This window comes from Alligator mississippiensis, chromosome 5, assembly GCF_030867095.1.
Source record: "Alligator mississippiensis isolate rAllMis1 chromosome 5, rAllMis1, whole genome shotgun sequence".
Classification (NCBI taxonomy): domain Eukaryota; kingdom Metazoa; phylum Chordata; order Crocodylia; family Alligatoridae; genus Alligator; species Alligator mississippiensis.
In genome coordinates this window covers 150,878,726-150,904,976 of record NC_081828.1, presented here as the reverse complement: position 1 = coordinate 150,904,976, position 26,251 = coordinate 150,878,726, and the positions used below count along the sequence as shown (strand labels likewise).

The 26,251-nt window shown below is 42.2% G+C and overlaps 1 protein-coding gene across 1 annotated transcript in view; it reads left to right on the top strand.

The window, feature by feature from the left end:
• KCNH8 (potassium voltage-gated channel subfamily H member 8) overlaps positions 1 to 26,251 on the top strand; it is a 251,936-nt gene that overhangs the window by 129,831 nt on the left and 95,854 nt on the right. Inside the window, exon 7 of the mRNA XM_059729358.1 lies at positions 8,640 to 8,847. Coding sequence (XP_059585341.1) covers positions 8,640 to 8,847 — 208 coding nt within the window. The remainder of the gene's footprint in view (positions 1 to 8,639; positions 8,848 to 26,251) is intronic.

Genomic DNA, 26,251 nt, shown 5'->3' with positions numbered 1-26,251 from the left:
CCTCTTATCCTTAGTTCCCCTCTAACTCATCCTTCCTTTCATCCTCCACCTTCTCCTTGATGTCCACTAAACCCCTCCTCTTCTGCTCTGTATCAATTTTCTGCTTTCTGTACAAATCCTCATAGAAGTCTGCCACAGTGTTCAGTACCTCCTCCTGGTCTTCTACACAGTCTTCATTCTTCTTTTTCACTCTTTCCACTTCTCCCTTTGCTTTCCTGACTCTTGCAGTAACGTATGAGTTCCATTCTTCCCATTCTGCCACCCAAGGCACTTTCACTAGGAATATATTTTCAGCATCTCTGTCTTTAAACCATTCCTCTACCTCTTTCAGTTTATCTTTCCTCTTTGCCTCTTTCAGTTTATCTTCCACCTCTCTCCCCCTTCCTGCTTCCACAATCAAGCTCTGTACCCTCTCCTGCCTTCTTTTCAGCTCCCTCATCTTGTCCCTTGCCCTTCTCTTCCCAACATTCATGAAAAATGTTCCTGTTCTTCTCTTAATCATACACCACCATTCCCACCTGCTTTTATAACAATTATTTAAGGTTCTCCATTCCTCGTACTCTACTGTAAACTCCTTACACACTTTTGTCATAAAGCAGCCTAATGTTTAGTTTCCAGAGGCCGTTTCCTTTCCTATTCCATCCCCATGTTCCCATCTCCACCCCTAGCACTCAATGGTCACTAAAACCCACATCTTGTACTCTTCCTTGTGCACCACCACTCCTTCTGAGACTAAAACAAAATTGATCCTCAAAGTTTTCCTTCCTCCTGGTTCCACTCTTGTATGTACTTTCTCTCCCACTCACACATCCTTGAAACCTTTCTCCTTGATAATTGTCTTTAACATCTTTGAGGACCTGTCTAATTCCTCCCTCCTTACCCCCTCCCCCTTCTCCTTTCTCAGTTATGCAGTTGAAGTTCCTAGCTATGACTGTCTTTCTCCCCCCACCCCAAACAATTCCAACTTCTGAAATAAAGTCACCTTCCCCTTCTTTTCTGTGTGTATGTGTATACATTAAACAACTCTACCTCCATCCCTTTTGTCTCCAACAACACCCTCTGTTTTCTTCCTTCTACTAACACTTGCACTTGCTTGACTTTAACCCTTTAGTTTTTAAATAACACTGTCATCTCTGCTGCCTTGTTCCAATTTGTCCCTGCCCACCATGACTGCCCCTAACCCCATCTCTTCTCCAGATATATATATATGCATCTCCCTGTGGTATTCCACACTCTTGAAGACATATCATGTCTACATTGATAGACCTTAAAGTTGCTGCCATTTGGTCCCACCTCTTTCTTGCCAATAAACTTCCCACATCACTGCTGACGATTAGTGACTCTGTCCCTCCCACCTTCCTCATCCATGTCACTCTAGAGAGGGAGAGTTCCCTGGTCTGGCTGCTCTCTATCTTCTTTCCATTGTTCTTCTTCTGGTTTGCTCTTCCCTGCACAGTTTCAGCTGCTTTCACTTTCGCCTTCATTTTCATGCTTTGCTGCACCAGCTGCCAATCAGATTCCAGCTCTCAGTCCAAATCTCCATATTTGCAACTCCACTCCCACTGGTCTCTTCCCTCCTCCAATCTCTGCTTCTCTACTCTCAGTTCACCAGCATTCATGGCCACTGCCATCTCACTGCTCCTGCTTCTCAGGCCGTCAACCAACACTGCAGGCTTCCACCTGGTTGCTGCCCTTCATCTAGCCCACAAGGGGCTGAGAAGTAATATGCTGATGGGCACCTACCACAAGGATAAATTAGTGCAGCCCATCTGAATACAATATATGGTCATGGCCATTGTGCTCAATTCCCATCATTACTGACTCTTTTTTAAGTCATGGTGAGCCACTATACTGAATACATTTTGACATTCTCCTCACTCTCACAGCTGAGCTGTGCCTTTCTTTCCCATTTCCAGTGATTTCTATTTCTTCATCAACCTTAAATGTCTAGCAAACATCACCAATCAGGGCCCCAATCAGTTCACCCAGAATCCCTCTGTTGCCCCACCTAATAGCCTGTGGCAAGCAATTAGTGTGGCCCTGCCCTGCATGAGATGGAGCTAGGTCAGGTTGCCCTGCACCTCATCTGCCTAAACATTTTTGGAGGATCCCAGGAGCTGTGACAAGAACACCTGGTTTCAGTCATGAGTGGGGGGCTAATTGGCACATTGAACCATTTGGAAGGGGGGGAGGTATTTGGACTACACACGTATTGATCCATGCTGAGCTATGGGGAAACTATAGATTAAAACACTGTTGACTCTGCTGGGGTTCAGCCTAGTGAACTATATGGTAAATCCTGAGCCTCTTGGCTTTGGACTAATATCATGCATAGTTTCTACCATATATAAGTAGATACAAAAGTGCTAGTTAAATATGTGTTTATGGTGTACCCATGCTAAAAACTGCAGCAGTGTCAGAAAAGATTAAATGCATCAATTCTGGATGAAGTAAGTCTATGGGTATCCATAGTCATTTGTCTATATGCAGATTACTATAGGCATGTTTATTTCAAGGTCAGGGGGTACATTGACATGTGCAATTTACTGCACATGAATAAACTCTGGAACTTATTGGTCCAGAGTGAGGTAAATTCATGTTTGTCCTTGTCCAGCAAAAAACTCCAGAGAGTATTGCTCCAGAGTTTATTTGTGCACAACATATGGAGCCTGACTGGAGCAGCCAGGCTGGCACGGGACCCAGGGGGCAGAGAGGAGGGGAAGCCTGCCAGTCCAGGGCTGCTCTAACTGGGCTTCATGTATTGCGGAGGGACTAGTTAAGGCACGAGGTTGTTTCACATGGGGCTAGCCAACAGGCCGCCCCCACTTCCCACTGACTCAGCAGCCAGCTGGATTCCAGCCCCTGCATAGGATGCTCCACCTAGGCTCCATGTGCAGTGGCTCCTTAGGGCATGAGGGTGCTTCAGTGTGGGGGCTGCCTGCTGGCTAGCCCCAGACTCTAGCACCTTTGTGCCTCAGCCAGCCCATAGCACATGGAGCCTGGTTGGGGCAGCCCTGGGCTGGCATACTGGCCCCCCAGATCCCCTCTCAGCTCAGGCTGCTCTGACCAGGTCCACGTGCTACAGAGTGGCTGACTGAGACATGGAGGCACTTCAGCATGGGGGCTGCCTGCCAGCTAACCCCACACTGAAGCACCCTGTGTCCCAGCCAGCTGGGATATCATCTACATGTGTGCTACTGCACATAAAAATACTCTACAGCAGGGTTATACTTGTATTTTACAAGTACAACCCTGCTGTGCAGTTTATTAGTTTTGTGAGACTTAATAGGGGCACACATGTAGACATTGAGACATTTACTGCACAGTTAATAAGTCTACTGTGCAGTAAACATCTTGTGTAGGTGCACTCAGGGTTTGCTCCTTGCTTCCATGTGCTCAGGGAAAGCAGGGACAGACAGTAAAGGGTGGGGGCTGCAGAAGGGGAAAGGTTGGGAGGCAAACCGGATTGCTCCCTCTCCCCCAGATTTATTTTCCCTGCTGTAGCACTGGGAGGGGAAAATTTAAGGCAAACTTCCAATAATTAGATTCTATACCTGGACAAGTATAACAAATTTATAATTTTTTCATATATAGAGTCTAATTACTGGGGGCTCATTTTATATTTAGGGTTGTCTTGTATTTGAATAAATGTGGTACATAGAGAGAAGTAAACAGGGCCAAAGATAGAGTTTGTTGGACTCTAAGAAAACAGAGAGGAAATGAGAAATTTGTCTTGAAGGACAGACTGGATGAATGATAAAAGATGTATGAGGAAACCCATAAGATGGTGGAGTTACAGAAGATAAGAAAGGGCATAGTCAGCTGTGTTGAAGGCCTCTGAAAGATGAAGGAGGATGCTTCTGTGATTTGGGTAAGAGGAGGTTTTTTAAGATTTTGGCAAGAGAAATTTAAATGGAGTACAAATGGTAGAAGCCAGGTGAGACACGCCTAACAGAATGGTAAAGGAATGGATAGCAAATTCATTGAATTTATACATAGTTGAAGAAGCAAGTGGGGTCAAGTGCTTTTTAAGACAAAAGAGGCTGAAAGATGTTTGCATTCTGAATGGAAAGACAGAAAATAGTGAGAGGTAAAGGGGAAAGTAGGAAGGGAGACCATGAATGCGATGAAACTATGGGGCAAATGGAGGCATAAGAGATGAGTAGGTAGGAACTTTTCCATTCAGGAGAGGAGAAGAGAGTTAAAGGGGAAATCAAGGACAAGGTAAGAAGGGAAGGTCCTGACAATTTCTTTGCCTCCATTTTTTTGAGCAGGGACTGGGGCATCCCCCACCCTGGGTTCCCCGACGGACCCAGGGGAGGCACTGCCAGGCCCAGAGTCAGTGATGACCTAGTCAGGGAACTTCTGGTGGGACCAGACATGTTCAGATCAGCAGGTCCTGATGATCTCCACCCCAGAGTGCTGAGGGAATTAGGAGAGGTCATTGCGGGACCCCTGGCACAGCTTTATGAGCATTCATGGTGCTCTGGTGAGGTGCCAGAGGACTGGAAAAGGGCCAATGTGGGCCCCATTTTCAAAAAAGGGAGGAAGGAGGACCCAGGAAACTATAGGCCCATTAGTCTTACCTTGGTCCTGGGTAAGCTCTTTGAGAAAATTATCCAGGCGCACATCTGCGAGGGACCAGCAGGGGGGATCATGCTTAGGGGCAACGTGAGTTCATTCAAGGCAAGTCCTGTCAGACCAGCCTGGTGGCCTTGTACGACCAGATCACAAAATCCTTGGATGCAGGTGTCGCGGTGGACGTAGTCTTTCTGGACTTTAGGAAGGCCTTCAACACTGTTTCACCCCGTTCTTATTAAGAAATTAGGCGACTGTGGCGTCGATGCCTACATAGTCAGATGGGTCACAAATTGGCTGGAGGACCACACCCAGAGAGTGGTGGTGGATGGGTCTTTTTCATCCTGGAGGGATGGTGAGGTCCCCCAGGGCTCGATCCTCGGGCCCGCACTGTTCAACATTTTCATCAACGACTTGGACAAAGGGGTGAAAAGCACCTTGTTCAAGTTCACGGATGACACTAAGATGTGGGGAGAAGTGGCACGCTGGAGGAAAGAGACAGGCTACAACTAGATCTGGACAGGTTACAGGGGTGGGTGGATGAGAACAGGATGGGTTTCAATATGGACAAGTGCAAGGTATTGCACCTGGGGAGGAAGAACCAGCAGCATACCTGCAGGCTGGGGAACTCCCTTCTCTTCAGCACAGAGGCAGAAAAGGATCTTGGAGTCACTATTGATTTCAAAATGAACATGGGCCGCCAATGTGGGGATGTGGTCAGGAAGGCTAACCACACCTTGTCATGCACCCACAGATGCATCACGAGCAGGTCCAAAGAGGTGATCCTTCCACTCTGTGACACTGGTCAGGCTGCATTTGGAGTACTGCATCCAGTTCTGAGCACCGCACTTCAGAAGGGATGTGGCCAGCATCGAGAGGGTCCAGAGGAGGGCCACTCGCATGATCAGGGGGCAGCAAGGCAGACCCTATGAGCAGAGGCTACGGGACCTGAACCTTTTCAGCCTCCACAAGAGAAGGCTGAGGGGTGATCTGGTGGCCATCTACAAACTGGCCAAGGGGGACCAGCAGGCTATGGGAGAGTTCCTGTTCCCTCGAGCACTACCAAGAGTAACAAGGAACAACGGCCATAAGTTGACTGAGAGTAGATTCAGGCTAGATATCAGGAGGCACTACTTCACAGTCAAGGTGGCTAGGATCTGGAACCAACTTCCAAGAGAAGTGGGCTCGCTTCTACCCTGGGGGTCTTCAAAAGGAGGCTGAATAATCACCTAGCCGGGGTCATTTGACTCCAGCATTCTTTCCTGCCCATGGCAGGGGGTTGGACTTGATGATCTACTTATGTCCCTTCCAACCCTACCGACTATGAAATTATGCAACATACATTGTCAGTTTTCTCTTTAAATAAAAATTGGTAAGATCCTGTGCAGAGGAAGAAGTTGAGGCAGGAACAGGAAAGGGTTTGTGAAGCAAGTCACATCAGAATTGGGTGTATGGACATTGGAGGTGTTGGGGATTGATGGTATGGGAGTCAGTTAATTAATATGAATGATACGCATTAATATATATAATTATAATTATATCAATATGATAAAGGCAGGTCCTGCCTGAGATGTGTTATAGTCTCAGGCCCGAGTCCTGCAGTCATGCATGCTTAACTTTTCAAATATACCTAATCTCATTGACACCTGCGTACAGGATAAGAGATGAACAAAACAACACATGAAGCAGGGCAAGAGGACACAGTAACAGTGAAATGACTCTGCTATAGTAAAAAGCATTTAGTGGACTCAGTAATGCCGGTGTGAATTTGGAGCAGTTTCAGTAATCTCCATGGTTTTAGATAGGTATGACTGGGAGCCCAAGAGAACCAATAGCTAGTTTGTAATTTCATTAGTAATTTTAAACTGGCACAGGTTGCAAAGTATATTAGCCACTGCAGGCTTAGGTTTTCATAAATCCATGCTAGTTGTTTAGCCTTTTAGAATATAACTTTGAGGAATGGAATCCAAACTACTCCAGTTTATACTGAATTAGCCTAGATAAATAATGGCTATAAAGTGAAAAGATTTTGATCCAGATGTCCATCTGGTGTTTTTTATAATACCTATTGCTAAGTGGTTAGGTGCTCTGGAGGGAGCTATGTATTTGTTTTTGCTTTTCTTACAAGGACCCTTTGCTAGCTGGTGCAGAATGAGCCAGTGGGAATGAAGCTTCATGCAACCAGGAAAAAATAAAATTGTGTGGCAGGGATTTGGAAATGCTGCCTAAGTGTTATTTGATAACTCTGAAGTAGCTATAAAAAGAGTGTATGGACTGAGCATGTCCCTTACAAATATAGGATCAGATTGCATAAGCTCTTCTGCCAGTACCTAGAGGAGAGTACTCCTGAGCTTCTCATAATGACAGTACCTGTACTCCAGCTACTGCTGAATGGGAATATGAAGGATGCAGAGCATTGAGTGGGGTGGGCTGTTTCCATGAAGAGATGCAGCAAGAAGGATGCTCCCTCTGCTCGTTGAGGAATTTTTCCTTCCTGAGACACTATTTTTGTCCTGAGATTTCCACTGTTGTGAAGCAGTAATTTACCACACTCAGCATAGGAGTGAGCCCATAATGATCTCTTTGGTCTTATATCCTGCAGAATATCTATAATATGTTGCTACTTCCTATGAGCAAAATACCTGCCATTAAGAAAAAAAATCTAATTTCCACTATGGAAGCAACTCTTTCTTTTCTCCAAGGCTTTATTCCTGAGCCAGTTTCATCCCATATGTAACTCCATTGATTTAGATCCCATGTTGCTAATTAGTCATACTATTTGTCATCCATAATCAAAACCTACTACAAATAGGTATGTCTTATTTAAATATACATTGTGTCTTTGTTTGGGAAACTCAGGCAGCTGGCACACATTACAGTTACAGTGCAAGTGTTAATCACATTGTAAATAGTAACAGTGTTACACATTCAGCTGGTTTATGGCACTCTAAAGTGGCAAACCAGCCATAAAGTTATTCCACAAAAAAATGGAACATCTTTGTGGCTTGTTTGTATGGCACCATAAATTGAACATGTAGCATCCCCATGTTGATGCTGACAGTCAGTTGATTGTCAGTGTCAGCATCAGGACCAGGGCAACCCTAGTCCTAATGCCAAATTTGGCTGTTGGAAGAGTGGGTTGCAAGGTTCTCCGGCAGAGGGATTTGAGGGGCACAGGCTGCTGGGTATCTGGCAACCCCTGTGTCCAGAAGTCTTTCCTGCCTTGCCCTGCAGCTCCCACAGGGGGGGATGATTTTCAGACCTGCCCCAACAGCCCCAAGTCTGGAATCCACCCAGGGCCAAGTCCAACAATTATGTCATTGTCAGACCCTGCTCCCTGCCTATGGTCTTGAACCCACCTGGGACTGCCACGGCCAGTCCTGATTACCAGCTGATCATTGGACCTGGCCCCAACACTCCTCCATCTGGAATCTGCAGAGGGATAGGAGCAGCCCTGGGTCTGCAACAGGGCTGTCCCTACCCAGTCTGCAGGAGCAGACTGGGAGCAGCTCAGCAGTGATGTTATTTGGATCAGAGGAATTTTATGCCCTATCCCAACCATTGCACCTCCTGCAGTGCAAATCTAACATGGCAGAAGGTGCAGTGTTTGAGATGTATTTGAGTGTTTGTGATGTGGCAAGTTCCTACAATCCTAGTCATACCATTGTTTGAACATCTGCCAGGGGCTGCAGTTATAATAGTCTGTTTGGATTTTTTCAATTATTTGACAGGAGTGAATTGAAAAATACAGAACTGAAAGTGAAACCCAAGGAGTACGACTTCATAAAATACACAGTTAGAGCCCTGCATTTTGGAGTCCATTTGGTCTCAGTCAGATGTACTTAATAGATGCACGCTGAGCTAAAAATAATATGGTGGCTTAGCCAGTGTCTGAACACTAAAATTTAAATTGTAACTCAGTGCATGAGAGAGTCAAATAAAAGAGGAGAAATTTCAAAGGAGTTGAAAGGAGGGAGGAATTCTTTTCTTTCATTAATCTATATAGCTGTCTGTTACATGTCAACTGGTGAAAATTCTTCTTGCTGTGTTTATTCCCCCAGGTCTCCCTTGTTCACCTCCTAAAGACAGTCCGGTTACTGCGTCTTTTACGTCTCCTTCAGAGACTGGATCGTTATTCCCAGCACAGCACAATTGTTCTCACACTTCTTATGTCCATGTTTGCTCTGCTTGCTCATTGGATGGCCTGCCTTTGGTACGTCATTGGGAAAAGGGAGATGGAAAAGAATAATCCCCTTACTTGGGACATAGGTAAGAGTGCTTCTACTATATGAAAATGACATAATATTTTCTCTTTCTGGTTATAGTTGATAGTACTGTATCATAAAACCTTGTAGAAAAAAACAAACAAACCTGATAGTATATTTTATCAAGATCTCAAAGCTAAAGGTCCTCCCAAGACCTCAAGGATTTGGCAAGTTGGTCACAGAAAGGGAAGTGTTATTTGAGTAAATCGTTCATGATGGATCTGACTGGGATCCTATTTGAAATTTACCAGCATGAGTGAAATTTGTGCAGTCTATGTCTGTGAGTTACTTGCACTGCTGTAGTATTTGATACTGTTACTGACTTCCATAGCAGATGTAAACACTCTGCAGTCTGCGCATTTTCTTCTAGAGCTCAAGATTCTCACTTGAGCAAGTTTTGTAACCTTTGCTGGCCGAAAAAGTTGTTTTACTCCACTAACTAATAAAGCATAGCTACTGGACTAACTGTTGCAATCTGGATAGTACTTGAGGTAGTGAAGTGGGGGGTTTTCCTGCTTTTCATTCCTTACTTTTTAAATCCCATGTCTTTATTTCTCCATTTTTCCCATTCTTCATTCCCTTCAATGAGACATTTTCTCTTTGAGATATAGTATGATCTTTCTACGATTTGCAAAGATAAGATTAATTTTCAGTTAGCCACAAAACAGAAGACACAAACTTGTGTTTAAGGGCCTGATTCTTATATCACTTACACCTTTGTAATTATGGCATTGCTTCTCATTTCCATGGGTTTAAATGAGCACAGGACAAGACAAGGAGTCTTTATTGTTTGTCTGCTGCTTTGAATTAGTCCATGCTGAGTTAGTCTTACAAAATACAAGACATACCTTTCAGAGTTAGTTGTACAAGGAACAGATATTATTTGAAATGTTCCTGCTTGCTAAATGCTTTCATTCTCTGAAAGCTGTGCGATTGGTTGAAAATGGACCACCTTGAATATACAGTGAACAGATTAGTAGGAGGCCAAATGTCAGGATGCTGCTTCCACTAGATAGTCAACGCTGTCAGGTATGATTTGTGTAACAGTCTTGAACAAATCTCCCTCCTGTCCTCAAGAACTTCAGCAGCAACTTTTTATTATTCTACATTCAATAGCATTTATAATACTCCAGCAATGGAAGAGTTACTATTAGCAACAAACTAAAAGACTTGGATTTTTATAGAAATAATGTAAAATATATCTGCTTCCTTTACAAAAGATTTTTTTAAAGACCGTGTAAATTACACTTTTATATTTTTTGCATCCATATTTAAAGATGTCACCTTCATTCTCCTTTCAAACTTATATACAGTAAGTAATATTTGTTACTTCTATGGGTATCAGTATGTTGATTCAGTAAGAAGAGCAATATGTACGCTTTGGACCATTTTACCCTATGCATGCTTTCCTAGGTTACAATATAAACTCTGTAACATAGGAACATAGGAAAGTAGGGCTGGAAGGGACTTCACAAGATCATCTAGTCCATTCCCCTGCTAAAGGGGGACATTTCTGACTAAACCATCTGAGCCAAGTGCCAAGTATGTTATGGATAGATTCTCAAAGGGACTTGGTTATTAGGGCTGTACGAAACGCCATTGTTTCGTTTTGGCGTCCATTTCACCATTTCAAATGGACAGTGTTTCATTTCATCATTTCATTTAATTTTGAAGCACTGTCCTGTTTCATTTCGTTGAAACTGTTTACTGTTTCGATGCATTTTAGCATTTTGCTCATAGACTATAATGGGGAATCATGGAAAGCCCTAAAACTTTGTCATTTCTTGGCTGATTCATATGAAAATTGCAGGGACAGTTGCCACTTCTGAGGGCATGATGCCTGCTAAGTTTCAAGGACATAGGTACAGAGGTTTATCAGAAATTGCACCTCAAACTGCAAAAAGCAAAGCTCCTGATACTTGCTGGCAGCAGCATCCTGTCATCCAGTGCAGATCCGGGGACCCGCACACCCAGGAGGGCTGCAGGGCTGTGCTGGACTCCTCCCAGGGGTGCGGGGCCCCAGATCTGTGCTGGATGACAGGAGGCTGCCGCTGCCACCTGGGACCAGCACTGGGCTTCATGAAGCTCAGCCCAGCGGTGGGAGGTGGAGTGCAGCCCTGGCTCTGCCAGCTTCCTGCTGTTGGGCTGTGCTCTGAGTGGCTCTGCAGCCCCACTGACTACACCCAGCAGCAGAAGGTGGAGCACAGCCCTGACTCTGCCCACCTCCCGCTGCTGGGCTGTGCTTTATGGGGCTGTGCAGCTGCTCAAAGTGCAGCCCAGTGGCAAGAGATGAAAAGAGCCAGTGCTACGCTCCACCTCCCACCCCCGGACTGAGCTCCATGGGGCTCCACAGCCACACGGAGCACAGTCTAGCAGTGGGAGGTGGGCAGAGCCAAGGCTGCACTCTGCAAAATGTCAAAACATGGCTAGATCATTACTAGGTATTTCTAGTGGTCAGACAGGGTTTGAATAACTATTTTCTATTCATGTCTTTCTGAGATCTAAGCCAGAGAATTTCTGGTTTGTTTCCATGCTGGTCCACCTTAGTGAACAATTTGACCAATCAAAGTTGTTTTAAAGACTTCATTCATTAGAAGTAAGAGGTATTGGGTACACATGTAAATATTACTTGGTGCAAAAGTCCACATACAGTATAAGGATACATCCATGAGGACAAAAAAAGACTGAAGCTCCTGCTGGATGATGGAAAAATACTTTATTAGTTCACTTGAAGGTATTTTCTGTGGCTGTGCACCATAGGCACAGAGAGGTTACAAATGCACTTTGAAAGGGATCTCTACCCCATGAGGTTGATCAGTAGGGCAACCATAAGCCCTTTGAAGAAGCAGCATCTGCCTTTTTAATCAAATAGACAAAAAATCCTAATATTAATGGGAAAATGCAGCTGTATTTGTGATGTGTACCTGAGGGACTCAATTTACACAAGCTCATTATTTAATTTCTTAGTTAGACCCTAATGGCTGTAGTGCAGCTACTCTTTTATGTTCCATTGGATGACCACAACCAACTTGACTGCATAGCTAGTCTCTTCTCACTTGTCTTGTTTAAGAGTTTGCAAGACTACCTCTGCTGAATATGTTTCATGAAGATCATAGATAGGGTGACCATACATCCTGGGTGAACTGGGACAGCTCCAGCTTCCATAGTGCTGTCCTGGCCAGCTGGTTAAAAGTCCCAAAGCAGAGTCCAGCAGGGATGCAAAACACTAGACAGGTGGCTGGGCAGGCACTGCTGCTGCTGCTGCATAGAAGCAAGTTGGGTGGACTAAAGTGGGGTGGTACCTGCTCCAGTCCACCTGCCTTGCTCCCACACAGAAGCAGTGGCACCTGGAGCACCATGCCACTCTGTGTCCACACCAGACTCTGCTCTGGGACTTCTGCTCAACTGGCCAGGAATGGACTATGGGACTTGGGCTGTTCTGGTTTGTCCAAGATGTGTGGTCACCCTAATCACAAAAGACCACCATAACTTAATCAAAATCCTCAAAAATTCAGAAAAGAAATGCAGGAAAGAGCACTTCTGATCAACAGTGGGAATCACTGACTTGACTTTGTGATCAATTGATTAAGTCTGGGAGCACAACATAAACTAGAGATGCCACTGGTTTATGATATCCCAGAACTTCCTTTGCTGACTGCTGAACTTATCTGGAAGCAGCATTTTTGATTTATAAGTCAATGGAGTCAGAAGGACCTGCAAAGCAGAGTTCTACCCCAGTAGGACATGGAGACATGACTTGCAGAGCAGTTACCTGAGTTTGTAGGTTGTGCATCCAAACTACTAGGTTGCCCATTGAGGCAATGTCCAGGACATGGTCCATACTGGGAAGGACCCAATGTGGTAAGGGTTAAAGGTAGCTGCTCATATTGGGCATGGGCAGTCTAAGCCATAGATTCTAGGTAAGTACCAGTTTAGGTAATTAAGTAGTTCGAAGGCTCTAGACATTAATCTAGATTCTGTCAGTATCCCTGAAGAAAGCCATCAAGCAGAAATCTCTATCATGATCATTATTGTATATTGTATCTTATACTTACTGACTTAGAAAGTTTTTAATGCTTGGAAGATTTTCCCAGGCTGATGCCAAGAAACTTGAGGCATTCATCATTCTCTTCATTAGTTTTTTGTGGTCATAAGCAATCTTGTCAGTAGCTCTGAGGTTGTATTTTGAATGTTTCCTTGAGGCTAGTCAGTTGCATCACTTGTATATCTATTTAGATTAAAATTGAAGTTATACTTGCTTCAAAGAAAAGGTAGTCTTTTTGTTTTGTCTTTTTTATGATTATTTTAAAATATGTCCCAAGCTAGGGGTAATCCTTTGGTTTGAAACAGCACTTTAGTGCACTAATTAAAGATTTTTAGTAGTCTAGAATATGATGCAGGATTAGGATCAAGATAGTTTATACATAACTAAAATCATGTCCTATCTGGGGTATAAATAATAAACACTTCTCACACAATTCTTCACACCTTCAATATGTTATGCAAATCCTAATCATAGCATATTGTATAATTAATTTAATATTTTACTTAATAATTTATGTATCAGACAACTGAAACAGGTTAAAAACTTGTTTGAAACTACACAGAGAGTTGGTATTCTCTGAGATTGGAACTCAATCTCAATCTTGTTGGTTTCCATACTAGTCTTAATGTAATGTCCTTATCATTTTTTTTTTTATTAATTAACATTCACATGGACTATTCTAGCTATGTTTTTCTACAAACTTAGCCCCTCCTCCTCCAGCTGGATATTTAAGTATAATTGGTTCTGTATTTAACATTTGCCCTTTCTTCCCCTCTCCTCCACCCCTATGTGCCAGATCCAGTACCCACAGCACCCACTCTGGACTGACCTGAGCAGGCACATGTGTGGATTGCATCCCAGACTGGTTTGAATGGGTGCTGTGGGCACTGGACTCGTCCCATGCAGGGCCAGCACTGGGGTCTGGAGAATGTGACTTTGTAGGATGGATCTCCCCCATGGGTCGTATCTTTGGCACCCCTTATTTACACAGAGTGGGAATAGCATTGTCAATCTTGTTCTCCCACAACCTGTGCCTCATTATAATCCAAGCAAGCCTCACAGCACAATGTGAGAGCTTTACTCCCCATTCTACCCTGACCACATAATGGTAAATGACTGTCTTGTTTTCCTATTTTCCTTATAGAAAAGGAATACACATCAAACTGAGTCTTGTGATATGAAATATTACACATGTTGATTGCCTGTTGTTTTACTGTTACTGGCTCTGTTTTGCATATATAATTCTCAGGATATTTTGATGGCATTTATAGAACAAAATGGATTCTGTCCAGTATAACAGTACATATAAATTCCAAGGACTTGGACATAACACACATTTATGCATGTGTAAATAAAGAGCTGGCATACACATTTACTAAAATACAAGATGAGGTTTTTTCCCCCCTCAATCAGCAAAAAAAAAAAGCCCCTTATCTTACATTTGCAAGGAAACCCCATTAAATACATGGTCTATATTTGAACTTCTGCTAAAAGCAAAATATTCTCAGTAATGGAAACAAACTATGAAGTTAATTAAATGCAGCTAGCACTGAAAATAAAGTACATGGCCCATTTTTTGCTGATGGGAACCTACTTTTTTTTTTTAATTTTAGGCAAATTTTTCATGTCCCACATCAAGTCAGTCAAATTAATTCCAAATCTATGAGTCATTCAAGAACCGTATGTGGCCGTACTACCAGCAAGCATCTTCCATCCCCACTTGGGGCTTCAGATGCTTCCAAATCCTTTGGCAGGCATCCTACATGCAGGCCAAAGCCTGGAGGGTTGGGGTTCAGATGCCCCTGAGTTTCGCTTGCCTTCAACCATATGGCCACAGAAGCAAGCTAGGAAGACATCTCTGATTTCCATAAGTCAGCGTATAACCAAGATCTTCCCACTGAAAGTGAAAGTGGGAGGCTAACTATGCATTCCCTCAGTCAGGGTACTACCCCTGCCAAAAAAGTGGTTTTCCCCTGCCAGTAAGAAAACTACCTTAGTGATCATGGTATTTCCCCACAAGGATAGATTAGTGAAGCCCATCTGAATAAAATATATGGTAGTACCCACTTAGCACCAACTCTTTTTAAAGTCATGGTGAGCCACTAAAATGCATACATTTTTACTTCCTCCTCACTCCCACAGCTGAACTGTGCCTTTCTTTCCCATTTCCAATTTTTCCTGTTTCTTCACTAGCCTTAAATGTCTGGCAAACATCATCCGAACAGTTCACCCAGAATCCCTCTGTAGCTTCATCTCTTAGCCTGTTGCACATGATTAGCATGCTGCTCTCCAAAAGGTAAAGCTGGCCCAGGTTGTCCTATGCTTTATCTGCATATAATTTTTTGAGGATCCCAGGAGTCATGACAAGAACACCTAGCTCCAGTCATGAGTGAGGGGCTAATTAGCACATGGATCCTTTGAGGGGGGTAGGTATCAGGAGTATACATGGATATTGAGCAATGATGAGCCCTGGAATATCCATGGCCTGAAATGCTTTTAACTCTGGTGGGGGCCCAGCCCACTAAACTGTGTAGTAAATCTTGAGCTTTTTGGCTTTGGACTAATATCATGCATAGTTTGTATTACACATAAATAGGTGCCAAAATGCTGCTTACATTTGTGTTTATGGAGTACCTGTGCTAAAAATTGCAGCAGTTTCCAAAAAAAGGTAAAATGCATCAATTCTGAATGAACTAAGTGTATGAGTGCTATATACAAACTACTATAGCTATATTTATTTCAAGGTCAGTTTTTTTCAATTTTTTTCCTCACTTCCATGTGCTTGGGGAGAGTTTGGTATGACAGTAAGAAGAGGGAGAAGGAGAAAAGTTGGAGGTACAGAGGGGTTACCTGACCCCCCCAGGGATTTATTTTCTGTGGTGTAGCAGTGGGAGGGGGACAAATTCAAGACAAACCTCCAGGAATTAGATTGTATACCTGGAAAATGTGACAAATTTATAAACATTTCATATTTAGAATTTAATTACTGGGGGAGTCATCTTATAATCATGGTCATCTTATATTTCATTAAATATGGTAAATCCCGGAACTCGTGTAACTTATTTGAGTCTTGTAAGCTAAGTATAGATGCTGAAAAAGCCTGAGCCTGAATCAATTCAATCTTCGCAGGTTAGTCAAAGCTGTGTATATTGAACCAATAAGCAAGTGAACAGACATTCACTTTTGTTTCCAGAAATGTAGCCACATGCCTGCAGTGGCTCAGGTCAGAAGCCAGGGGGCACTAGAGCATGCCTCCCTACTCAGCTGGAGTGGACAGCTTAGGCTAAGCCTAGCCTACCTACTGTGCAAAGAGTGATTTGCAGGGGAGGTGCTAAGCTTCCTGGGATGCTAGGGGGACTGCGAGTTAACTTTAATCTGAAGGGGATGTGGGGCAGAAGTTCAGTAAACTGATTTAACCTAAATGAGTTTAGCCTGGTACTACATCTATCCAGGTTTATCTTAAACTGGCTTTGGCCATTTTGAAAGAAGTTTATGTGCACTGAACTTCTGTTGTGTTACAGATTTGAACCTGTTTCCAATCACTTATACCAGTTTATGTGCAATTTCTGTCCCTACCCATATAGAGTTAGTCAACAAGAAAAAAATGGGTAAAACTCTACTGGTATAAGTTACACTGCTGTTAGTGTCATTTGTCATGTGTCCGTTTCCAATCCAAGATCGCTGTTGGCTCCCTGCCACCTACTGGGGATATTTATAATAGCACCTACTTCAAGCAGTTATCTGGAATACCTGGCCCTCTATCTATTTTGGCTCCCTGTGTAAAGTACCTCAGTACAGAAGACTGATATAAATTAGACTTAGTAAATGGGTTGTTTCGCTGCCCAAGACTCACTCAAGATTTGGAGCCAAAACCGGTGCTGTAGTGACCACTGGATTGGACAGGTTATGAATGAGTTATATTTATTTTCATACCAGTGTGACTGTGAACTGAATAATTTATATAAGGGAGTAAAAATTATCAAACTAAATTAAAGTTATCAAATGACTATTTCAAGCTTTTAAAAAGATGGGGTGTCTTCAGAAGCTTCCCTGCTGCAAAAGGCTCATTTAAATGGTCAGGTTCAGCAAGTCAGAATTATAGATAACCTGACCACTCCATCGAGACACTAACTTAGAGCTGATAAATTCAAGCTTATAAATCCTTGCAGGGAAAGAATTACATCTTTGACTAAATTATATAATTCTCTAGTCAAGGTCAGCATTTTTGCTCAGTTTATGATCTCTGCCCCGTAGCATTTAATTTTAAATTTCTGTTTTGGCATATTTATTATGTTTTTAGATTATTGGTATTTTAAATTTGTCATCATATTGGTGAGTATGATATCTGTTATTCTGAAGCTACAACCCTTTCTAAGTTTTGTGAAGCTGCTTTAAGAAGAGAAAAATATAATTATAATCTCACTTAAATGTTCACCTCTTCAATTGAACAAGATACATGGTAAGGTTCTAGTAATTTGGTGCTTTGTTGTGTGGGATGTGCATTCATCTTCTTGCTTCTCTATTTCTGATGTCTAGGGGGGAAATGAAAAGGATTAATTCATCTCAGAATTCTTTTTCTTTCAATTCATGTTTGAAAAAAAAAATGGTTGCCAGTTAAAACTATCACAAAGCATTTTTGGACTCCAGTTTCTTAGAGATTTTAACCAACAAATTTAGGTAATCTCTCAGAACAAAATAATTATCCCAGAGATTGTGGTATATGGCTAGTGATTTGGGAGGGATGAAATGGTTAGAATAAAACAAATCATTCCCAAATGAATCTTAGACCATTCAGTAATTTTTGTAAACAGTTGGCAATACTTCTCTCAGTGATGTTTGTAAATTGTATTTATTTGATATCAATATGTAAGGAAAAGAAAAGTAAAAAATTATCATAAAAGCTGTTTTCAGCTGATCCAAAACAGGAAGTGTACACAATTTCTTGAAAATGTCTGTTCTGGAAAATTTGTTCAGTATAGAAAATATTATTTTTAAGTACAGTTATCTAACAAAGAAAGTCTGGGCAAGAATCATTTAAAACATGATTCCCAACCTTTTGAATGTTATCCCTTCTTAACAGTAGTGATTAGAATGTATTGTATTATTGTGTAACATATATATTGACTGGAAACACAGTCTCACAAATTCAGGGAAAATCCATCAATTCAGGCCTCTAACCTTGATCTGTATTCCTGTTTCTAAATTACGAATCTGAGTGAAAGCATTTTTGCTAAGAAGTATTCTAAAAAAGCCATGGGAAAACTTGAATTGTAAAAATTCTAGATTAATTCCTATTAATGTTTTTTTTCCCAAGAAATTATCTGAAAGGATCAGACCTGATTCTGCCAAACTTGGTCTCACTGAAAGTGTTTACTCATGTGAACAGTCCCACTGAAGCTGACAGGACTTACATGCTTGAGTAAGCATTGCTAGTCAGGGAAAGTTCCTCTGATTCTTTAACCAAAATCTAGCCTCTACTTTATATATAAACACATGTACACACATTTTGGGTAAAACTGTAAATATAGGATGTGTCACTTCAGTACCCAACTTCTAGAATTCAGATACAAAAGCATATACTTATTTGTAGGCTGTATCTATTTCTCTATGTGCAGATAGTGCTTATGCAAGTGTCTACATAGTGCCTGCATAGTGTCTGCATAGTGCCTACACAAAACTATATGAAATATTTATAGATTATTCATTCGCAACTTTTAACAGGATGTTGTGTAGTAGAGTCAATTTTTAGTCACAGATTTTTGTTTAGCAGAAAATGCAGCTTCCACAAGATCAAAAGTTTCCTCTGGGAAATTTAGGTTTTTCTGACATTTTTTTTTTTTGTTCTGTTTTGCTCTGTTTTATTTTGTTCTGCACTTGAAAAATTTCAGTGAAATATTTTGCTTTTGATATGGCTGTTCTGAGTCAAACTATTTGACTTCATTAAACTGAATTCAATTGAACTATTTAGGTTGGGGTCAGTTTAATATTGATTTGGGTCTGAGCTTTTTTAAGTGCCTCATGGGGGTTACTCTATGGAAGCTTCCCTCTTCTGCTGTCTTCTGTGGGCTAGGTTCTCTGGCTGGACTCCATGTCCCTTTATGTACTGCAGCCAACTCTGGTAGAATCATGTTGATGCACAGTTAGAGTCATGGGGATTGAGAGATATCTCTGAAGTCATAATCTAGCTATGAAGCCCAGTCAATAGGGGAGAATGGAGGCATAGAGCACCAGAATTTTACAGTACCTATGAAACACCAGAACAACCCAAGTAGGCAGATTTCAGGCTGAATCAAAATGAAACATTTCATATCATATCAACATTTTTTGGAATTTTCCTTTCCAACGGGAATTTGTTTTCCCATTTCCACTTACCCCAGATGAGGACTAGTTCAATTGTTACAACATCAAAATTGCCAATCCAACATAAATTCCAATTTGGAATACAACTGTGTATGCTTTACAGCAAATATGTCTCCAAATATAGCACCATATGAAAATGCATATCCCCAAAGTAAAGCTGGAAACTATCCTATTTCTTACTCCACTTGTTCTTTTGTGGGAAAAATCAAGAGATTTTAGTCTAATAAAAAAACCACTTTGTAGAGTAGGCAAAACCTGGGATATTTTTCTCAGATTTTCTTAGCCCAGGTCAAAATTGTTTAATGTAAGCCTTCTTTAGAAAAAAGTTGTTTAAAGCTCATCATGACTAGGGACAGACATTACACATAAAATCAGTTTAAGTGACCAGAAACAGGTTTAAATGTGTAACAGAACAGATGTTCAGTGCACATAAACCATTTTGAAAATGACTGAAACCGGCTTCAGATAAACCTGGTTGAATGTAGTATTATAGTTAACTGATTTGGCTCAAGCCAGTTTATGAAATGTCTGTCTCAGACCCCTTAATGGTTTTAAGGTAAACCAGACACTCCCATCATCCCAGCATGCTCTCTGGGCTGGGCGGGGCTCTCTGCTCCACATCAGGGCTGGCTCTTTCTCTCTGCATCTGCTTGGCTTCTCCGTGCTAAACAGGAATTATTCCCCCCCCCCCCCAGCCCCTCTGCTTTAGCAGACATCTCCGGATTAGCTAGCAGACCACATGCTGGCTACAGTCCCAGCTGTGGGAGAGACAAAGGCAGACAGGCTTTTTGGAGCTAATCAACAGGTAATTTAATGTCCTTCCTTGGAAAAATTTGAGAAGAGCTGTTTGCTTCCCTCCCTCCCCCTCACCACTCTCTACTAAGCACAAATTCCCTCCCTCCCTCCCCACTCTCTGCCTTTGCTGAGGTGTCTGTGTATTAGTCAGCAGACAACATGCTGCGTCTGTGCTGAATCAACAGATAGCTGGTGATGTGTCTCTGTTTTTTTCTTAATGGGGCAATAAACAATGAGATACGGGTGATAAACACTGTTATCAGCTCCCTTCTTCCCCCCACTCCCAGCTTGCTTGCCTGCAGTTTGCTGCAGACAGTATACAAAAGCAGGGAGAGGGAGTGAAAAGCTCTGTATCATCAACAGATGCATGCACTGCACACCCCCCACCCTTGCTTCAGAGTGCTAGCCCAGGGCTGCTGGCTGGTAACACCCCCACCCCTTGAGCAGTGAGTGGGGAAAAGCCTGGGGACTGCAGGCAGGGTGGGGGTTCACACCCCTCCCTAATCAGAGCCCTGCTGGGGTCTGGCCATGCCCCCCTCAGTTTAGCTCAGTGGAAGGGCACGGAAGTCTGCTCTGGCACCCCCCCCCCAGCTTCCAGCCTAAGTCACTGCAGGCATGTGCCTGAATTTCCTCAGTCCATAGGGATTGTCTGTGTGGTTGGAAACCAGTTCAGCCTAGCCAAATTAAACTAACCTATAAAGGTTGAATCAATTCAGGCTCAAGCTTTTTGAATGTCTGTCCCTAGCCCATCAGGCTCAGAAGCACGTTTTGGCACATTTCGCATTTCTATGACCAAAGATAATCAGTATGTAGGGCACTGAAATGAGTGACACTCCACTGGTTCATTAGACATTTGGAGCATACAAAGCAAGCTAGGACTCAGAATAAATTAATTCTATTTAAACTGGACTGTTTTCTTTTTATTTATTTTTTAAAGGCAGGCTTATGCATTTAGAGCAAACTCAAGGCACTTGTGCTGTTCATTTTGGGCAGGGAGAATTCCTATGCATAATTTTATAAACGTGCTTTATTTTGGGCAAAATGTTGTAAAATCAAAGTTGTTAGGTTTTACCCTGTTCTAATAAGATATAGTGTGATCTGTCCACAAAACTCTAAAACTGCTAATTAACTCAATGAAGCATTCAAACTTACTGGAGGGTAGAAAGATTAGTACACACCACTATAAGCTAGTGCAAAAGGGCTGATAGGCTGTAGAGAACTTACAGAAGTGTGTACATAGTCATTAATGCATTTTCAAGGTTTATGTTTAGAAGGCAGTGAGGGGTGGCACTTTAGAGACTTTGTGTGCATAAGAAATCACAAGCAATCATATTAAGGGGAGAGGGCAAAACCTGTCTGGGTTGACATGTGCCATGGTCAGAAAATCTAAGATGTACAGTCCAGATACCTTTCATGGTATCCAGTCAATCCTCAGAGGATATCAGTGATCATGTCATGCTGAGTACAATCACTGGAGACATTATAGAGAGCCTCACTGTGAACTGGAGGGGAAGAATTTTGTTCTGTATTTCACCAATGGAGGGAGAAGGAAGAAGAGGTGAGATAAAGCCTGAGATGTTTCCTTGTAGCTTTTGTAATAGAATTGCTGCAGAGTGGGATTTATTTGGAGTTGCGAATGCAGAAAAGCTACTCACTAAGTAAAAGATCACACAAGAAATTCTTCAACTCCCAGGTGGTGTCACTCAAAGAGTTGTCTACAATTTGTGGAATGCCTCATTATAGTATGTTTTGGAGATGGAAATTTGCCAACAATTGTAGCTTTTCTGTTCTAAACTTTTGGTATCCCCTGCAATTTAAAAGGTCTGAAGTATAATTTAAACCTAGAAGCCTGTACCATGTTTTCTCTGTATTTTGTAACTTCATTGTATGCTTCTTCAATAGCAGAATGCCTTGCCTCTCACACAGCTTACAATCATGCCTTCCGAAATAGCAATTGGAATGTCCTTCTGTGGGGTTCCTGACCTCTTTCCAAGCTTACTCTCCTTTTGTTAGTTCTTTCCTGACACACAACAGGCAGGCAGTGTGTTTATTGTACAAATTTGATTCCCCCATTCACACTTTCTTTTTCCAAACGAATTTTTAGACTAGAAATATCCTTGCTGTATCAACTTCCTTATTTCTGATTCATCCTTTTTTTCTTTCTAGTCTATTTATAGCAAGTGTTTGGCACAAGAGGAAGCATTCCTATTAACATCACAGGGAATCTTTCTAACCTTTATTAAAATAAAAAACAAGTGGTGCCATACCGTTCTGTTCAGCTATCTATTCACAGGCCATGGGGGATACTCAGGCTTTTGTTACTTTGCTTTTGGTTGGATGTAGTTATACGGAGCTCTTAATTAGCTTGGCAAATAAGATTTATTTGAAGCTGAAATGATGGAGTCCTACACGGGTACAGCTGGACAGATATGATACCTGGCTATTCTAAATCCATTATTCATTGGTAGATCAAAACGTTTTGCTGAAATATGTGCTGCTTAAAATAGTTATCCCTTTATCTTTTGAAATCTTGAAGAACACTGAAGACACATTGACTATTTACACTCATAAAATACACTTGAATCTTATAAAAGGCTCTTAATTTCATTTGGGGTTTTTTTTGTCTCCTTTAGTTTTAAATAAAGTCCTCCTTAGACATGCAATAGAGTACATACCATATTTTCTTCCATATAAAATGTCCCCAAATATAGTACACCCCCCATTTTGAGAAGGCTCAAGAGGAAAAAACTCTTACCTTAGAGTATGGTTAAGTATCTGAGGTCTGGGGTCTCTGGGCCTGAGAGGCTGTGCACGAGGACTAGGTGGGGGGGAGAGGAGCAGGGGGGGGGCTTGCACTGGTGCTGTGGAATGCATAGCAGGGCTAGGGAGCTGTGTCAGAGCTAAGGGGCATGTGCTAGTGTCAGGTACTTGGGGTTTGGGAGCTGCACAGGGGCTGGGATCTCCATGCCAGCCCTGATGCCTCATGCTGGGGCCCAATCTGGTTGGTGCTGGGCTTGTAGCCACATAGCAGGCTTGATCCAGCTGTCACTGACCCCAAAGTTAAATGGCAGGCCTGATCTGGCTGGTGCTGAATAAAATGAGTATCCGGTGGAAAAATAACATGCAATTGTGATAGGCATGGAGTTGATGTATAATAGTATTATACTACTGTACAATCATAAATGAATGATGTGTGGGTAGAAATAGACACGTCCCAGCACAGCTGATCCACTTCATGAAGCGAAACACATATGGCCTATTGTGTTGCCCCTCAATGCTGTGGGACAATGGGTGATGTCTTACCCCAGCGCTTGAGGGGCCTGGTCCTGTTCACCCTGGACAGGTGCTTCAGGGATTAGAGTGGCTTGATTCTGTATCCCCCAGGAATTCTCAAGCAGGGTCATGACTCTCAAGCTGTGGGAATGCCTACCCAGATTCCCCCATTTAGAGATGTTCCCCCACGATCTCCAGAGCATATCTTCCTAAGCAGGGAAATCCCAACTTTCCTGAGAGTTCCCAAGGTGTGGAGGATCTAGCCTCCAGAGTGCCTGCTGGAAGCTGGATAGTGTGGGCAACTCTAGGCTTCTCACACTTTTCCACCATAAAGCAAACAGATATCTGCTGCAACAAGTGGCACAAATGATTATTACCTTTTGTTGCGACCATATTGTGGGGTGGCAAAGTGTCTGGATATGTATTTGCTTTCACTTTGTGCCAGCATAAAAGTTTTTATAGTGGTACAAAGGCAACAAAAGGCTACATCTGTTTCCACCCAATATGACCTCATTCAACAGGAGAAATTATTGTGTTGGGGTACTTGAATGTTTGTTATAAATTAAATCAAGGGCACCAAACATGCAGCCTGTGAAGCCATTCCACCCAGGCTGGCAAGGTGAGCAGGGTGAAGCCTGCCACCAAATTCCCAAGTAAGGAGCCCAACTGGGGAAGTGTGTGTACAGGGGATGCATAGTGGTCATTTAAAAAAAAATCCACCTATCAGAAGGATATTCGTGCCCATGCAATCCAATTATTTGTATTAATGGTGTATGTTATTCATTGGTTGAAATACTTTATAAAAATACCTTAAAGAGATCTTCCCAGAACCACTCATTCTAGCCTTTAAATAAGCTCCAAACCTCGCCAAACTCATCACCAGAAGCAAACTTCCTATGGCTCAAAACACACTTAACGGATCCAGACTATGCCATGACAAGAAATGTAAAACTTACTAACGTATCTCCACCACTCCCTTAATAGCTATGCCCCACAACAGAACCATCAACATCCCTGGATCTTACACCTGCACCTCCAGAAATGTAATATATCTCATCCAGTGCACCAAATGGCCTGGTGGAAAATATGTAGGAGAAACCAAAGAACATCTCAGTACCAGAATGAACACACACCAAAAATCTACCAAAGACAGAAATATCCAATTACCTGTAGATGCACATTTCTCACAAGATAACCACTGTCTTTCCAATCTCTCAGTTCTAATCCTCGAAAGGAATTTACAAAACACCTTTTGCAGATGAGACTATGCACTTCACTTCATCAGTCTACTGGATAGTGGATACAAAAAATCATGGACTAAATATAGGCATTGGATTTATGGCATTGGATTTATGGATTTATTATAACCTGCCTACCATCTGATACCCCAGGTAACCTCTCTACAATTTATCAGCTACATTTTATCACCAGGTCACCATTTCCTCTCCACCCCAACCTATTTCTCACCCATTGTCTCTCACCCCCCTCTGACCCTCACTGCCATGCATTTGCATTTTCACTGACCTGCATTCTTACATACTGGCTTCTATTCCATCTAGGAAGAGCACAGAACAACTGCAGATGCTCCCTCTGTCTGAAGAAGGGTGTTTGTACCCAAAATTTTGTGAAGAAGAATTTTTCCAACTATTTTAGTTGGTCTAATAAGAGAGATTTACCCAAAGACCCTTGTCTACCTATGAAAAATACCTAGCATTTATATAGCACTTTACAAACCTTAGCTTACAAAACCTTTGGAAAGTGGGAACTACAAAATACCCCAGTGTTATTAGAGAGAAAAGGATAGAGAAAAACCAAATGAATACAAAAAAAATTTGGAAAAGTCAGGACTAGAATCCAGATGTCTTGAGTGTCCTAAGAATACCCACCTAACAAATTACTATTGAGAAAGAATGGAGAGAGAGACATTTTCCAGTACATTTATCTTCTATATCTTTGTACTTCTTGATAAATGAGACTAAAGGGACTGGTGGCCTTCAGAAATGTGTGTGCACTTATCATTTATAGTGTAGCTGCTATCTAGCAGAAACTGTAGGTGTGTAAGCAGCTGCATCATAAAATATCAGTACAGAGATGTTTATTATAGACCTGCTGAGTTGGTTTCAAGGACCCAGGAATTCCGTGTGTTAGAAGACTATTTTAATTAGGAGACAGGCCATAATTTAAGACAGGCCTGTGTTGTACTTTTACAGGATGCATGTTGGGGGGAACGGATGGGTGGGGATAAAGAATGGGCAGCAGAACTAAAAGCCTTCTCAGTTGACCCATACCCCCAAAGTAGCAGCCTGCCAAGTAAGATGGGGCCGTTTTGGCCAAAGAGTTCCCTTTCCATAGGGTCATTGTTTGGAAGGAAAGTCCAAGCATGACGTTGAAGACTGAGCTGTGTGTACATGTGCCTTTGAGCTGTTAGTTAAGAAAAATGGTTTGGAGACTGCCCCCAAATGCCCAGGACTCCATCCATATCCCTTCTTCCCTGCATCCCAGCTATTTCTTTCTCTTCTCCATGGGAATTACTGTAGCTACAGGACTACAGTAGCCTCTGCAAAGGGAAGAAGAGAGCATCTATCCCTGTTGAGAGAGGGAAACTATTTGTAGCTTATTTACTTAAACATTCAGATGTACTACAGGCCTTGATAGTTGACCAGCTAGAAAGCTAATCTTCATAGACGTGGCCAAGCACACTTGCCAAAGTGAATAGGTAAAGCACAAAACTTTCCTTCATGTCTGAATACAAAAGTTTTGGAATTTAAACTAAGAAGAGTGAAGTGAAGTAATTCAGGAATGTGTCCCTAATGACTTGTGCAGAAAATCAGGACTTCACAACCTTGGACTTGCCTTCATAAGATATGAGTGCAACTGTTGGTAGTTCATTTACACTTATTCTCATTCACTCCAAAGTTTGTCTCTTTGAGTGGTT